Source organism: Thamnophis sirtalis, unplaced genomic scaffold (assembly GCF_051295495.1).
Source record: "Thamnophis sirtalis isolate CommonGarterSnake01/CBP01778 unplaced genomic scaffold, rThaSir2_p1.2 scaffold_5, whole genome shotgun sequence".
In the NCBI taxonomy this organism is placed as follows: Eukaryota; Metazoa; Chordata; class Lepidosauria; order Squamata; family Natricidae; genus Thamnophis; species Thamnophis sirtalis.
Window position 1 is genome coordinate 103,475,481 of NW_028261385.1, and position 14,850 is coordinate 103,490,330.

The 14,850-nt window shown below is 38.1% G+C and overlaps 1 protein-coding gene across 4 annotated transcripts in view; it reads right to left on the bottom strand.

Moving 5' to 3' along the window:
- Positions 1 to 14,850, bottom strand: part of RBPMS (RNA binding protein, mRNA processing factor) — a 112,519-nt gene that overhangs the window by 26,903 nt on the left and 70,766 nt on the right. For 3 of the 4 annotated variants that reach the window (XM_087716368.1, XM_087716369.1, XM_087716370.1), the window contains exons 5-6: positions 10,756 to 10,909; positions 707 to 837 (exon numbers count right to left, since the gene is read on the bottom strand). In XM_087716368.1, coding sequence (XP_087572494.1) covers positions 707 to 837; positions 10,756 to 10,909 — 285 coding nt within the window. The remainder of the gene's footprint in view (positions 1 to 706; positions 838 to 10,755; positions 10,910 to 14,850) is intronic. The other variant, XM_087716371.1, reaches the window with a different exon arrangement.

Genomic DNA, 14,850 nt, shown 5'->3' on the forward strand with positions numbered 1-14,850 from the left:
AAGCAGCCAGTTTAAAGCCCACTACCACGGCTACTGAGACAAAATGGTGACTTTAATGATGGATATGGTTTTCCACTGCAACTAAGATGCACACACTAGGATGAGCTGCATCTAAATTACTACTGATTGGGGACAGTGATATTTCAATAGGGATAATGGTGTAATTGTTATTAAAAAATTTGCTGTTGGAGATTTTCCCAACTTACCACTCATCATCATTACATGTACATTTCCCCTGCCATTGGGTATTGTTTTGCTTCCATGTGTCTTCTTAAGGTAAAGGTACACATGTATTTATAAGTATACTCTTACATACTTTGCCTGGATCTACTTCAAGACCTGTGAACCTTGGAAGTTAAAACCATTGAAAGGCAAGTCTGGGGAGCACAGTCCATATATATGTGAAAAAATATATATGTGAAAATATATATGCATACAAAGACCCAGCAGATATTTCTATTTGCCTGAAGTGAATGGAGGTGAAATTGCTCAGGAAGAGAAAGGTGTTCTATCAGGCAGAAGGGTGCTGCCATTTTACCAAGGATGACTCCAGTGATCCCTAGAGGATGGGTCAGTTTGTTTGAGGAGTGATCATTAATTTTGCTCTTGTGACCCTATTAGGCAGACAAGTGTTAGTTGTATGGTGAGCTCTGAAGAGGATCAAGGAATAACGTGGGTGAAGATGTGACTGATTGACATAAATTACCTGGGCATGCAGTGAAGCAGGGTAGGTGAAAGCAGGCGGAGGTAGAGCAGGTGCTAACTCCGCTGGGTAGAGAGGGTACGGTGCCCACACTTCAGGGCTACTGGGGTAAAGTGCAGGCACTGTGAGTTCATCTGCAAGAGAAGAATAAGGAAAGGTCATCATTAAAAAACAAGAAATGCAGAAAATAAAATGGCAAAATGTCTCCACTGTCAAACTAAAAAGGTCTCTCTGACCACTCCTCTTTCCTCAAAAAGCAAAAACAGAGAAAATCAGAAATAAAAGTTTGCTCTGAGACAACCTATGAAAAACCAACATTTATATCTTACATTAAAAAAATAAGGATAGGAGACAAAGAAAATCAAAGTAAGCTACTCTACCAATTAAAAGCAATCAATGAAAACATTGATAATATCAGCCAGATTTACTGGGATGATGGGAATCACAGTCTAACACATCCCTAGAACACCAGATCAGGAAAGACTGTAATACATTTTTTGAATCAATGACTACAGATGAAACTTTACTTGATGCTTCAACCGGGAAACTCTGAAAGGGAACAATCGATTGTTTGCTTCATTACATATTAAAATGCAGAAAAATGCATCAGTGTATGTAATTGCATCATCTAAATTGTTTCATAAATAGCAGAAATATATAGGTTTGAAAAGAATGATCATAGACCTAGAAAGTTGGGTAAAGGGGACTGACTGGGATCCCCTGCCAAAGCAATTGCATCCTTTGTAAGCCATCTTTCCCTCATTCATCAAACTGTCACTGGACAATAAATCACTTGGAGGGCAACATAAGTCAATACCCAGATAACTCTCATGTTTGACAAGATGGCTGCTGAGCACTGTACAAGAGACCTCAGGTGAGCACAGCATGCATCCTATAATATTCCCAAGAACTGTGACCTCAAGACTGGATTACTGTAACACGCTCTACATGGGGCTGCCCTTGAAGAGTGTTCGAAGACTCCAGCTGGTCCAGAATGCAGCCACGCGAGCGATCGTGGGTGCACCCAGGTACACCCACGTCACACCTATCCTCCGCGAGCTGCACTGGTTACCCATTAGTCTCCAGATTTGCTTCAAGGCATTGGTCGTTACCTATAAAGCCCTTCATGGCATCGGACCTGGGTACCTGAAAGACCGCCTCCTGCCGATCACCTCCCATAGACCGATTAGATCACACAGGTTAGGTCTCCTCCGGATCCCATCTGCCAGCCAATGCCGGCTGGCGATTCCCCGGGGGAGAGCCTTCTCTATCGCAGCTCCAGCCCTCTGGAACGACCTCCCCATGGAGATCTGGACCCTTACTACCCTCCCGGCCTTCCGCAAAGCCGTTAAGTCCTGGCTGCTCCAGCAGGCCGGGGGGCTCTCGAAATATCCAGCCCCTCGGAAATTGTGACTGTTGTATATTTTAATATGTTGTTTTGTCTATTATCCCCCTCCCTTGTTTTATTGTAAGCCGCCCAGAGTCCTTCGGGAGTGGGCGGCATACAAAATCAATTAAACTAAACTAAACTAAACTAACTAACTGTTGATAAATGAGAGACCTTAGCAGATATGTTTATCTGGAAATATTTCTATGAAGGGAGAGTTTTAAAAATATTCTTCCTGATTGTTTCTGATAGTTACTCTTCCTGATAGTTACTCCTAGGCTGGAGCATTCTAAGAACCCTACCAATACAAGAATCTAATACAGGTTTAGTTAGAAAATGTTTTATATTAAGAAATAAGGAATTATATACAGGATAAGTAACACAGTCTATATCACTCTTAAGAACAATTACATTATCCCTAATATCGGAGCCTTTGAAACACATGATCAAATAATTAAAAGTAAACAAAAAGAAGGACATGTGAATATAGAATGAATTGCTTAAGCCAAAAACAATGTGACAGAAGCTAAAACTTTATTGAGAAATATTTCTCACAAAATATATAAAATTATAGGTCCTGGCATTTTGTAGCATGTTACATTGTATAAAATGTATTTATCAAATCCTTACAAAATTCTAGGCAAATAGATTAGCCTATTTAAGTAATAGCTACTATAAGGAGACATGATGGGAGACTGAAATCTAGTCATTTAAAGCAGCTGGCTGGCCTCTCTTCTTTTACATGGCGGTTTAGGAAATAAAGGAGTCAAGGAAATAAATAATGACTTGGACTTAAAGTTGTGCACTTCACAACTTTATCCATTATCCAAGATTACTCTCAGATGGAGGTGCTGATCTGACTTGGTGTACATCACTGAGACCTGAATGAGAGAAAAGAGGGAAGCTGTATGCACTGGTTAATGTGTGCTCTGAAAAACTCGGATTGGGAGTTAAGGAAGCAGCGTGACCTTCATCTTTAGGAATTTCGTCTTGCTTACTAGAAAATAGACATTCTATCCAATAGCCCTGCAGTTCTGAGTGCATGCAGCTGTCTTTTTGTTAGGGTTAAGGCTGGGAAGGTTGTGCAAGTTACTCTTATTTGTCATCCTTAAATACATCCCATAAAAGGCCCACAATTATTGTTGTTGAAATTTGGCCATTTTACCACCTAATTTCTGCAATATGAGCAATATGAACAATTAAAAATTGTTCCTTACCATCTCATTCCAAGGAAGCAATCAGTATCTTTGAATGTTGCCTAATTTCAATAATAGACTAGCTGAGGGAGAATAAGCTGACATTGACTTATTAAATATTAAGCAAGATAGAGGTTAAATTAATAAGCAAGAAATATGACTCATAACGTTTAGCGTGTTTGGGATTGGACTTCATTCCCCTAGATGGGCAGATCCATGGTTGAGAAAGGTTCTCAGCTATCACTGGATTTGTCAATAATGCTTTGGCCAATTGTGATCCTTCTTCCATTAATCAGATTATCTAATCTCAGTTACATCCCATTTTTATTACTGCAATTTGTTCTACATTAGGGAACTCTCTAAAAGTTGCAGCTGGTATAAAACGCAAAGATCAATGATGCCTAGACCAAAATGTTTTGCCCTATTTTTCAGAAAATGTTTTATTAAACATTTTTAAGAAGAGAAAAAAGGAAAAGGGGAAACAGGCACCCACCAACCAGTGACGTGCAGTCACTAGAGGCAGGGGAGGTGGGGCCTCACCAGTCTCCTGAGGAAAAGGAAACAATTTTTAAAATAATTAAAAAGGCTAAGGTAGTTGCTCCCAGACTCTAAGTCACAGTGACTCTGAGTCTGCTTAGTGCAGTTAGAAGGAGGAGGCTAGAGAACTATGGGCCTCCTTTGCTAAGAAATTTTTCGCCTTTTAAGAGTTAACCAAGGGTTAAAAAGCAAAAAATTCCATATGCAAATGAGGCACATGATTCTCCCGTCTCCTCCTGTAGAGGGCACTTTGTTTAGAGGCTATTTTAAAACATTTAAGCAGAGTCATCCACGTGGTGACTCTCACAGCAATTAGCCTAGCCTGCCTGGCCCTGGCTAGACCAAATCTAGCATTTTTGACGCAGCTGGAAGCTATGTGGGTCAGAGGGAGGGGGCGGGGGGAGGAATTCAATTTATTTGTAATGTAAGTAATTGTAATTTGTTTTTATTATGTGTATGTGCATGTGTGTGTGGTTTTTTTTTACCCGCCTCTGCTGGCACGCGCACTCTGGCACATCTATTTTTATTTTTTATTTTTTTATTTTTTATTTTATTTTTTAAAGCCATGTCGCCTCAGCACGCCATTCAGCGAAACATGTCCTGGTTTGTGGCCGGGCGGCATGCACTTTAAAGTGCAAGTGTGCCGCCTGGCCACAAACCAGGACAGGTTTCGCTGAATGGCGGCCGAGCCTTGCCAGCACTCTAAAGTGCAGGCGGCCGAGCCCTGCTGACACTCTAAGGTGCCGGCATGCCTTCCGGGCTGGCCGGCCATTCAGCTGAATGGCCGCCCGGCCCGGAAGGCATGCCGTCACTTTAAAGCTCGGCCGCCATTCAGCGAAACATGTTTCGCTGAATGGCGGCCGAGCCTTGCCAGCACTCTAAAGTGCCAGCATGCCTTCCGGGCCGGCCGGCCATTCAGCGCTTGCACCCAGCACTCGCACGCCCACCGGATGGCGGTGGGGAGAAGAACTGCGCGGGTCCCGCCGCTGACAGTACGGGAGAGGTTTGGCCAGTTGGGGGTGGGGGTGGCTGCTGCCAAGGCCTCCAGCCTTGCAATCCTGGGTGGGGAAGGTGAAGGTTCGTTCCGGAGCTGTGGAAGACTGTTGCACCGGGAGGCCTCCGCACCGAGGATCCCCCGCTCCCCCCATTCGGATTACACCCAATCCCAAAGGAGTCTGGGTAGGTTGCGTTGCATTGCATTGCTTGCATTGCACAGCATAGTATTGTGTTGCACGTTTTGCTCGCCTTTCCAGTGCAGGGGTGCAGGCCAGGGAAGACGGGGTTTGGGGGTGTAGAGGAGGAAGGTGCGATCTCCCCCTCCGTTCGTCTGTCCGGCTGCAGAGCTCCTCCCAGGGGAGTGGGAGGTGGCGAGTGCACTGATCCCCATTTGCAAGACCAGCCCTCCGCCTTCTTGTCCCGTTGGGAAGGGGGGGTGGGAGACAAGAAAGGGGCAGGCTGGCCTTGCCGCTTGCTTTTCCCCTATTCCCTCCCTCCCAATATAGGCGCAGAGAAAGAGCCAGGCTTCAGAAAGGAAAGGATATTTTTAATAATTTTCTTTGTCTGAATATGATTCCCATTGAGGAAAAGGGGAGTTTTAATTCCCCACCAGTAAAAAAAAAAACGTTTAGGTTTTTTTTTATTTTTTTAAACAGAACTTTTTTATTTTTCTTTTTAAAAAAAAGCACAAATATGTCATCGTTTGTCAATCATTAAGACATTGAAGTACAATTTTTTTTTGTTGTGTGTGCCCCTCCCTCCCTCCACCCCCCCAACCCCCCTCCTCCTTCCCCCCCCCCGACTTCCCAGAACCCGTACACGGTATGGATTTTTAACTAACACAGTCTAAAATCTATTGAGAAAAAAGAAATAAAGAAATTAATGACATTCTAGATTGACCTTAGCTTCTTCTTACTGAACTGACTTTTAACAGTTTAAATCATTTCTGATCTTAAGCATAGGCTAACTGGAATTTCTTAGTCCCGTATTTATTTTGTATATAGTAAATCCATTTTTTCCAGTCTCGTTTATATAAAAACGTTTAGTTTTGAAGGGCCCTTGTGTGACATCTGCCTCTGTGTGTGTGTGTGTGTGTGTGTGTGTGTGTGTGACATCAGTGCCTCACCAGCCATAAACCTCACCGCACGTCACTGGCACCAACTGTACATAAATGTACACAAGATGAATAAAAAGGGAATTTGTAGGCATGAGAGAAATAGGATCATTTTAGTATTTGCTTGATTAGTTTTAAATAACTAAATATACTACAATATTTTTAAAACTACACGATATTGCCAACATCCAAGTATCAGTACCAAATATCTACATTAAATATCAATATCAAAAACATCACAAAAATCATAAAATGAGATTAAGAATTATAATAATTACTATTTAGGAAGCATAAAGTATCAATGCAGAATTGTCATGCACAAAATTAGTTCAATGCACTTTGTGGAAAAGTAATATTTAATTAAAAGCATCAAGTGGGAAAGGAAAATCAGCTTTTAAACTTTGTTTCACAATGTTATTTATAAATCACATTCAGAAATCGTTGAATTTTGCAACATTGCAACTCAATATAGAACCATGATCCAGCTTGATCACTACATTTTCAACAATTATTAGACAGTGAATTATCCATTTTAGTAATCAATACTAATATACCAGCAATAAAACCAATTTTCTCCCTAATATTCAATGTGATGTTTTTCTTCTATTGCAAGTCCTGCCATTGTTTATTAATTATTGTGTTGTATCAAAAATTTGTATCCATTTAAACAAGCAGACTTTATTGCATTGAGTCTGGTTGTTTATTGCTTGCTTGGCACGATTAAACTTTTAAAGCCGAATGATTTTGTCATTCTAAATCTGTTCAACTGTTTTGAAACGAACAGAACTTTCATTCTTAATCAATAATTATTTTGTTTTAGCTTCCTAATGAAAATAAACATCTATTAAGAATCTGGTGGAAGTGGGGAAGAATCTAGATCTTTCGAAACAATGCATACAAAGTGCTAATCACAGAGCAAAGAGTACATTTATGTGGTTCTAATTTTGCAATATTAAACCTTCATGTTCAAGCTATTTATCAGGGCCAACTACTTAAAGTCACTGCTGCTTCTTGCTTTGTTTTTCTCTAAGAAACAAGGACACAAAGTAGGCACAATGAATTCAAGGTCAGTTTCATTTTTTTCCTTTTTTCCTTGAACAGAAGATTTTATAACCAACTCAACATTGTAAATGCCCTTTTCTGCAACTTTTCCAATTCTCTGATCTACTTTTTGACATGGGGCAAACAATATGCAGTAACTCAAATGCAATTTTGGCTGTTATGATAGTATCTCTGCCTATTATCAAGTCCTTCCCTAATAATCCTTGGCACTAATTTACCCTTTCCATCACTGAGCCTGTCATTTTCAGTGTGCCATCTAACAAGCATCTCTATCAAATACCACAAGCAAAGATGGAAAATGTGTAAGAATCAGGATAGATCACATACGTTTGCTTGTCTTTTCTGAGGGGTACTAAGATATATTTTTGTAATATATTGACTAGAAAAAGAATCTTTACTTCGCTTTTAGTTCAATCTCAATTTTGCTTTACCACATTGGCATTTCCGAACTGATACAAAATAATGGGACACGACTTTATCACAAATCTGTCATTATTGACTTATACAGTACAGCATCTATTGAAACCCTCCAAGAAATCCCAAGAAACAGAACAACTGGGGGAAACAACAGTAACAGGAAGCAGCAGATGGAAAAAGCTGCTGTTACAGCTACTTCTCACACTTTTGAGATCAGCAGCCCAAGAATCGGGTATTGGCCTGTGGCAGGTTCTCCTTCTTTTTCTCTTTCAGACAGAGCTGCCTTCCCTGATCCTTCTTAATAGTATTGTTTAACAAATTATGTATCCCTAATGTGATGGCAAGTGTCTTATCTACAGACAAAAGAGAAACTCACTGCAAGAGACTTCATTTAGAACCAGTTTTATGTCACTTGTTTGAAATCCTCTCCTTTCACACCCTTAGCCAACAGCAGAGAAACATTGAAGAATAGCCTAAAGAGTTTCATTTCAGTAGAACTGACAAAGATGCATTTTAATTATATAAAAGATTAAGTGTGCATGCTGTCAATTTGAAAGTAAGATAAACAAGAAAAGGTTGGCAAGAGCTAAAGCAAACAACCTTCCCTTTATCATCCATTCCAAAGGCCTGTGGTCATTCCTAAGGTTGGGAAGGGAACAAGCTTATAAATACACTCATACCATTCCCTAACCTCATCCATAAGATGTCACATGGGAGGAGTTTAACAAGAAAGCAACACCAAGGAACATTTTTGTACATCCAAGTTCCCAGTCTGTTTTCTATTCCAATAAAACTTTTGGAAACTTTCAAAACAATGCAGCTGTATTCACACTTTCTTCTATTACTTTTGCCTCTAGCATTTCATGATTTCTCTGCTGCCTTTCCTCTGCTGACATTTAAGCTGTACGTTTCTGGGGAAGCAGAGAACCTATCCTATCCAATATACAAAGATAGAGTAAAATATGGATGCTACTACACTAAATATTAACTTTAGGCTTAAGGGAACTTTCAAACTAAATTGTGAAAATAAAGAGCCTGTGGTGTGCAAGTTATCAAAGCTGTTCTGAAAAAAGGTACACTGACTTATTAACAAAACCATAATTGTCACATTCTCTATTATAATTTTGGTGCACATTCTCTATTATAATTTTAAACTACATGGATCTATGAAGACAGAAGATAGTTTTAAGAGAATTTAAGACAGCATGATAAAACATTGTTATTTATAGTCTATTTTCTTGTTTACTTTGTCCTACTGTTGTTTCTGGCAAAATTAAAGTCATGCAAAATTCGATTTGTTTGGGGACAATTCTGCCGCAAAGGAAACAAACAAGCACATTGTTAGCAAGAGCTATTTTTTTATTCCAGTTACAAAAATAACAATTCAGTCATTCCATTAAATAAAATCTTTACCAAAGCTGGAAGTACTAAATGCCTGAACATTTCATTTGCTTTTTCAAGCTACTTCTTTCACAATTCTAACAAGCAAACTATAAACCTGAAAATTATGCAAAATTACATAAACATATACCAGATCTGTTTGCTTAGTTTCAAATTTTCTTTTCAGAACTCTCATAATTCCACACCATGTGACTGTATACTCTATACACAGCCGCAAATAGCCAGCCAAGGAACCTATGAGATATGGGTTTATCAAAGTATTTATTAGCAAATTTGATAGTTCCTGATAATTGTCAGAGCTGTTCATAAATACAGAATATGATATTATCTTAAGGCAGGAGGAAAAATAGTTTCTAATAAAACAAGAATAAAATAGGAAAAAAATCCGAAATAAATTTCGGGAAGGATGATAAGTGACAAGCAGTGAGATCATACCTGGAATATCTTCCACAATTCTGGAAGGATATTGACAAGTTAGAAAAGTGGAAGACAACACAAATAATAATGGTGATCTGGGGACATGCCTTATATGGAGTTCTTCAAATTGTGGAAAAGAAAAAGACTGAGGGGAGACATGATATCTATATCAACATGATAGCAATATTCAGGCACACAGAAACTATTTTCCAATGCTACAGAAAGTGGGACTAGAAATAATGGGTATAATTACATTTAAAATAAATCTAAAGAAAAATGTCCTGCCTGTAAATTCTATATAACAATAGAACAGACTATAGAATTCTCCATCTTTGGAAGTTGTTAAGAATAGGGTTAAACCATATAGTTCAATTAGTTTTTCATATATTGTATATTGCAGAGGTCTGATCTAACACCACAGTTCTATTAATTAACAACACACCATACTATCATCCTTATTTTGCCATTCAGAAGCAAACAAAAAATGCTGTTGATGCATTGGATGCAATTTTGTTGCTTCCTGAAGCAACAGCAAAATCCTTAGCTGCTCCATCTTAAAAAGCTACTCATATAGCAAAGTGAAATGCAGTGTGGACATGCTCTCTTTGCAAGTCATGCAAATTTGCAAGCATATTTTCATAAGAAACAATTTGTCATTTTGAATAATTTGTCATCACTGGCAAGCTTGGTCATTTGACTATACATTCTGAATCGAGATAATTTGTGAGCAATAGCCTGATCCGGGGGATATACATGGAAGTTACTATGCAAGAACAATTCATAAACACTTAGCCTCTACATCCTTGCTTTATTAGTTACTCTTTTATATTTTTCTCTTACTCCCTGACATATGCACTAGGAGGTATCTAGGTGGAAAAAAGCAATTTGACGAAAGTTTTAAAGGAAATGTCATGATTGTACAGCAGCAACGTCCACAGAAGGAAGGTGAAACTGACAAAGTCTGTGTTGCATTGCAAGCCTCACCCACATTTTTATGGAAGTACTTAATACAACAAAATCGGTTTTAACCTCTGTGGTTAGAAGTAAGAAACCTCTGTGGACACCCATGACCAGGAAAATATACATATCCCACAAATGTACACATTTACATCACACCATCATGGTGCAATTCATTTTAAAAGACAGATTGTTGCTGTAATGTATAGGGTTTTTTTGCCTTAGAAATGCTCCATAAATATTACCCAAGTTACAGAATATGAATCATTGCCTGATTAAATGACAAGATTTCTTCATAGAACCAAAGCTGTGTTTTGAGGTTGAAGGAGGAGTTGCATGCCGGTGGCCTACATAGGAATTGAGAAAAGCATTCAAATGATCCATCAACTGAAAAAACCCCAAACCAAGATCTCCATATTCATCATTTTCATAGGAACAAGGAAAACAGAAATAAACCTCTGTTGAAAAAGCTACCATAAACATGAATGTACTGCTGTTTGCTAAACATTCCGCTCTTGAAGATGCACATATCAGTCTTCTAATTTAACAATGAAACTCCATCACTTACATGGCTCTCTGGTAATGAACTGAGGTACTGCATTGGGGGTGGCAGGAGTGCTGGGATTAGGAGTTCCCACTAATTTGCTCTTAGCCATCTTCGTGTTGGCCTTTGCAAACTCTAGTCGGAGCGTCTGAGGGATTTCTGGGTCAAAACGAATTCCCTTTTGCAGAAAGGAAATAAAACAAGAAGAATCATTTGATGTATGAACTAAACTGAATTTTGCACTAAAGGTACACTCAAACTGACTGACAAGACTAGCAACAGCATTACAACAAAGCAGAAGCTTCAAAGTAAAGCTATGCAAGATGAAAGAGATGCCATTTTTCTGAGCTCTACCAAATAACAGCATGTATTTAAAGGCTCTGTAATCTTTTCTAAATAAAATACTTGATAGACAGCACAGATTACCATGAATATTATGCCATGTTATAATATGACTATTATTGTTTTATATTAACCCAGACCGAGAGGAGGAAATTAATGATGAAATATTTAGTTTAACAGAATTCTAAATCACTTTTCATTATGTTCAAACCTTCATAAAGCTTTGCACAAACAATAAATATGTTGTGTATAAAACCAGACAACTTGTATAAGAAAAAGTAACAAACACTTTTGAAAAGACCATTGCAAAATACTAAGTTATTGAGAAGACCCAAATTTACCAAATAAGCTGAAACTGCTGCAGTTAGGTAGAAGGACCCAAGATAATTTTGAATGCATGTGACCAATTCTTGATATAGCTGCATAAAAAGACTGTTACTTTTAACCAGAGCAGTACCATAAATCCTACTGAGGTAATCAAGAAGTTTTAAATTGGGTGTAAGGCCAACTGTGATTGAAAAGGATTTAAACCAAAAAACTAAAAGTATTCAGGAGATAGATCATAACAGTACTTAATTTCATGTTTACAAACAAATAAATTGAATTTATAATAAGCATATAAAAGTTATCCTTAAACTACATCTCATAAAATATGCACTGGCATGAACAAACAAATCCAAACATCAACTACTACATGTTTGTTCTTCCCAAGTGAACCATAATATGTCAAGGACAACAATCTAATCATCTTCAAAAGAACCAAGAATGTTAGAATTTTAGTTGTCACAAATGAGATCAGGGATCAAAGGCTGGCATATGCAAGATTTTTAGCAAATGCTACTCTAACAATAAAATATCACCAAGTAATGGATGCATATAAATATTCTAGAAGGATCATCTTTATCAACTACTTTTAAAAACTAGTCAAGTCATTCAAATTATGCATGAAGAAGTTCAGAGAATAAGAGTTGGTGTATAAATATGTCTCCTCTCAGGGAGTGAAGGGGGAAGGCTAAAACCTGGAATTTCTCTGAGAAGGGCCAGCCTGCTTTTACCTGACAGAATAGCTGTAGGTAGCCTGTTAAAATGAGGAAAATGGAGTGAAGGGGCAAGTAGGATGCTCAAGAGGTTGAAGAGTAATAGAAGGATTGTGGAGGTGATGGGCAGGGATCTGTCGGTTACAGGGGAAGGGGAAAGGGGACATCTGATTTCTTTCCCATCTTATATGACCCAACCTAGCATGTTCTTTTTTACCTGATAACAGGAAGCTTTAGACTCAAGCTGATTCTAATGAATGCCATAATGATTTGTAAAAAGATTTGCTACTTCATGATCTGATGTTGGAAATGCGGCATGTATCACTAAGACCTGGCTAGGCAAGGATGGAGTAATCTCTCTGTATCCTAACCTTAACTCCAGGATAGGGCAGGAATGGTGGTGTTAATAATTTCCTGAGAATCTGACAACGATATTGTTCTGCAGGTGACTAGGTTGTAGCTGAATGTTTTTGATGGTGTACCAGCAATTTGCTCCTTCCCTGACCTCTTCAGCCTCATTGCCAGGCTAAAGGTTGACTCTAGCAAGTAGTTTGTGCTGGAAGACCTCCATTCTGTGAAGGTTGAGTCAGTGAACTCAGGAGTTCATGGCTACAAGACAACTAAATCCTAACAGTACTAACTCCTGTAATCCAAGTCAGTTTGCTCTTCACCTCATTGAAATTAATTTGTGATCTGGCAGTAGAGGACATTAACATCAATTGGCTGTCATGCTCTGGTCAACAGCCAATTATTGTGATATTCATAGCTACCACTGATCTCTGGGGTAGAGAACAGACCCGTTAAATTGATGTCCCCAATTTAATTATATATCTGAATTTTTTCCAGCAGTCATTTAGGAAATTTCCCAGTGATAAGAAAGCAAATGTGCATTGAGCTTAGTTGGACTGTGAACTAATGGCTGTCAATTCCCTGATATTCCTCCCAAGTGACCAATTACAAACAAATAAAATATTTATTGCCATCATAAATCCTTAATTATAAGTATGCAAACATGTTGCAAACTACAACTTTCTGCTTAAAGAATGAAAACACAAAGGTTACTTTTCAGATAGCAGAGAGATAGTTCAGCAATGATCCAAGAAAGAACAGACAAAACAGGTTGCAGTCCAAATTTCAAACAGATAGTCTAACAAAATCCAAAGGATAACACAGAGAGGAAAGAAAGCAAGGAGATGGAATATTGATTGTACCAAGCTGCTGTGTCTTTTCCTACCAGTTTGACTTAATTTGTGGAGTCATGTTTCTTCAATTCAGAGAGACAATTTGATTCCTGGTGCTCTTCTTAATTTGGAATGTGTTGTTGCTCTCTCTCTCTCCCTCTCTCTTTCTCTCCCTCCCTCCCTCCCTCTTAGTTGGGCCTCAGAGTGTTGACTTCCCTCTTTCACAGCATTTTTCAGGAATGTGTTTACAATAGTGTATTATATTGATTACAATATATTGGTATACTATATATTTCTTATAATTTTAAGATATTACATTTTGGGAAGTTTTTTCATCTACTGTCGAAAGCTGTTGTATCTTTAAAGTAAACAACATGTAAATGATTGCAATAAATAAATGTTACATGATGTCTTTGCAATATATTTTACATATTGTACACTCCAAAGAACAAAATAGTTTTTTTTCTATTTCTGTGTTTTCTGGTTCTTTGGAGATATTCTCTTGTTTGGCTGACACGAGTTATGTTGGCTGTTCTGTTGGACTGAGTTCATTGTTGAGAGATAATATCTATGTTTTTGCCCTTGGATGAAATACAGGAATGCAGTATTTGAAGTCTCTGGAGTAGATGAAGCTAAGGTATCCCTTTACAAAGTATGGTTCATTATTGTGAATAATTGTATTATTGTGTTTAGTTTAGTGTATATGGTTACTTATTTGAGTATATACCATAAAAAACGATTATGTACAAAATACTGTTATTAGATTAATCCATTTTGTGAGTTTGCACAATACACTGGACCATAAATTAAGCTAGAGGGTTGCATTTACATATGAACAGACAAAAGACATATGTAATTAAAACTCACTATGCTCTGCACATTTAACAGAAGCATCCAGGAGGTCTTGATTGAGCAATTTTGTTTTTCACCTTCCTTTTTCTTGGAACAGGATGTATGGGAATTTTCTGTGCTTGGCTACAAGCCAGACAAAAGAATAAGAGCCATCATTTAGAAATTTGGGTTGAGTTCCAAGAAATGAGACCACAGGTTTGGATTAGTGAAGCCAGATGCAATATAGATTTTGTACTGGAATGTGGGAATGGCCTTGGCAGTCAGGTGTTAATGACCAATAAAGTTAGTACTTCTGGGTGTATCTCTTGTCTGGACTGCCTTATAAAGCTGACAGATTTTGCTTTATTTTATGAACAATGATCTCAGCTCCAGCATTACGTTGTAAGTTGTGGGAGATCCTAAATTGGCAGAGTTGATTGAGATCTTTCCTTCAGAAGCAACTGATCATTCCTTTCTCTTTCTTAATCACGCAAAGTAAGAGACAAAAACAAGAGTAATAACATGTAAATCATAAGGACGGTGAGAATCCTCAATATTTAAATAGAGAAGGGGTGAAGGGGAAATAGAAGCAAGCAGCATATTAAGCTTGAATTCCTCTTCCTCAGTTTTAATTGAAAGCATATCAGTTTAGTCAACTGAGTTTTAAATCCCCTCAAACACATTAAAGATAAAAGTTAAAATTAATAAGGTTGTGTAAAGTGGCAATT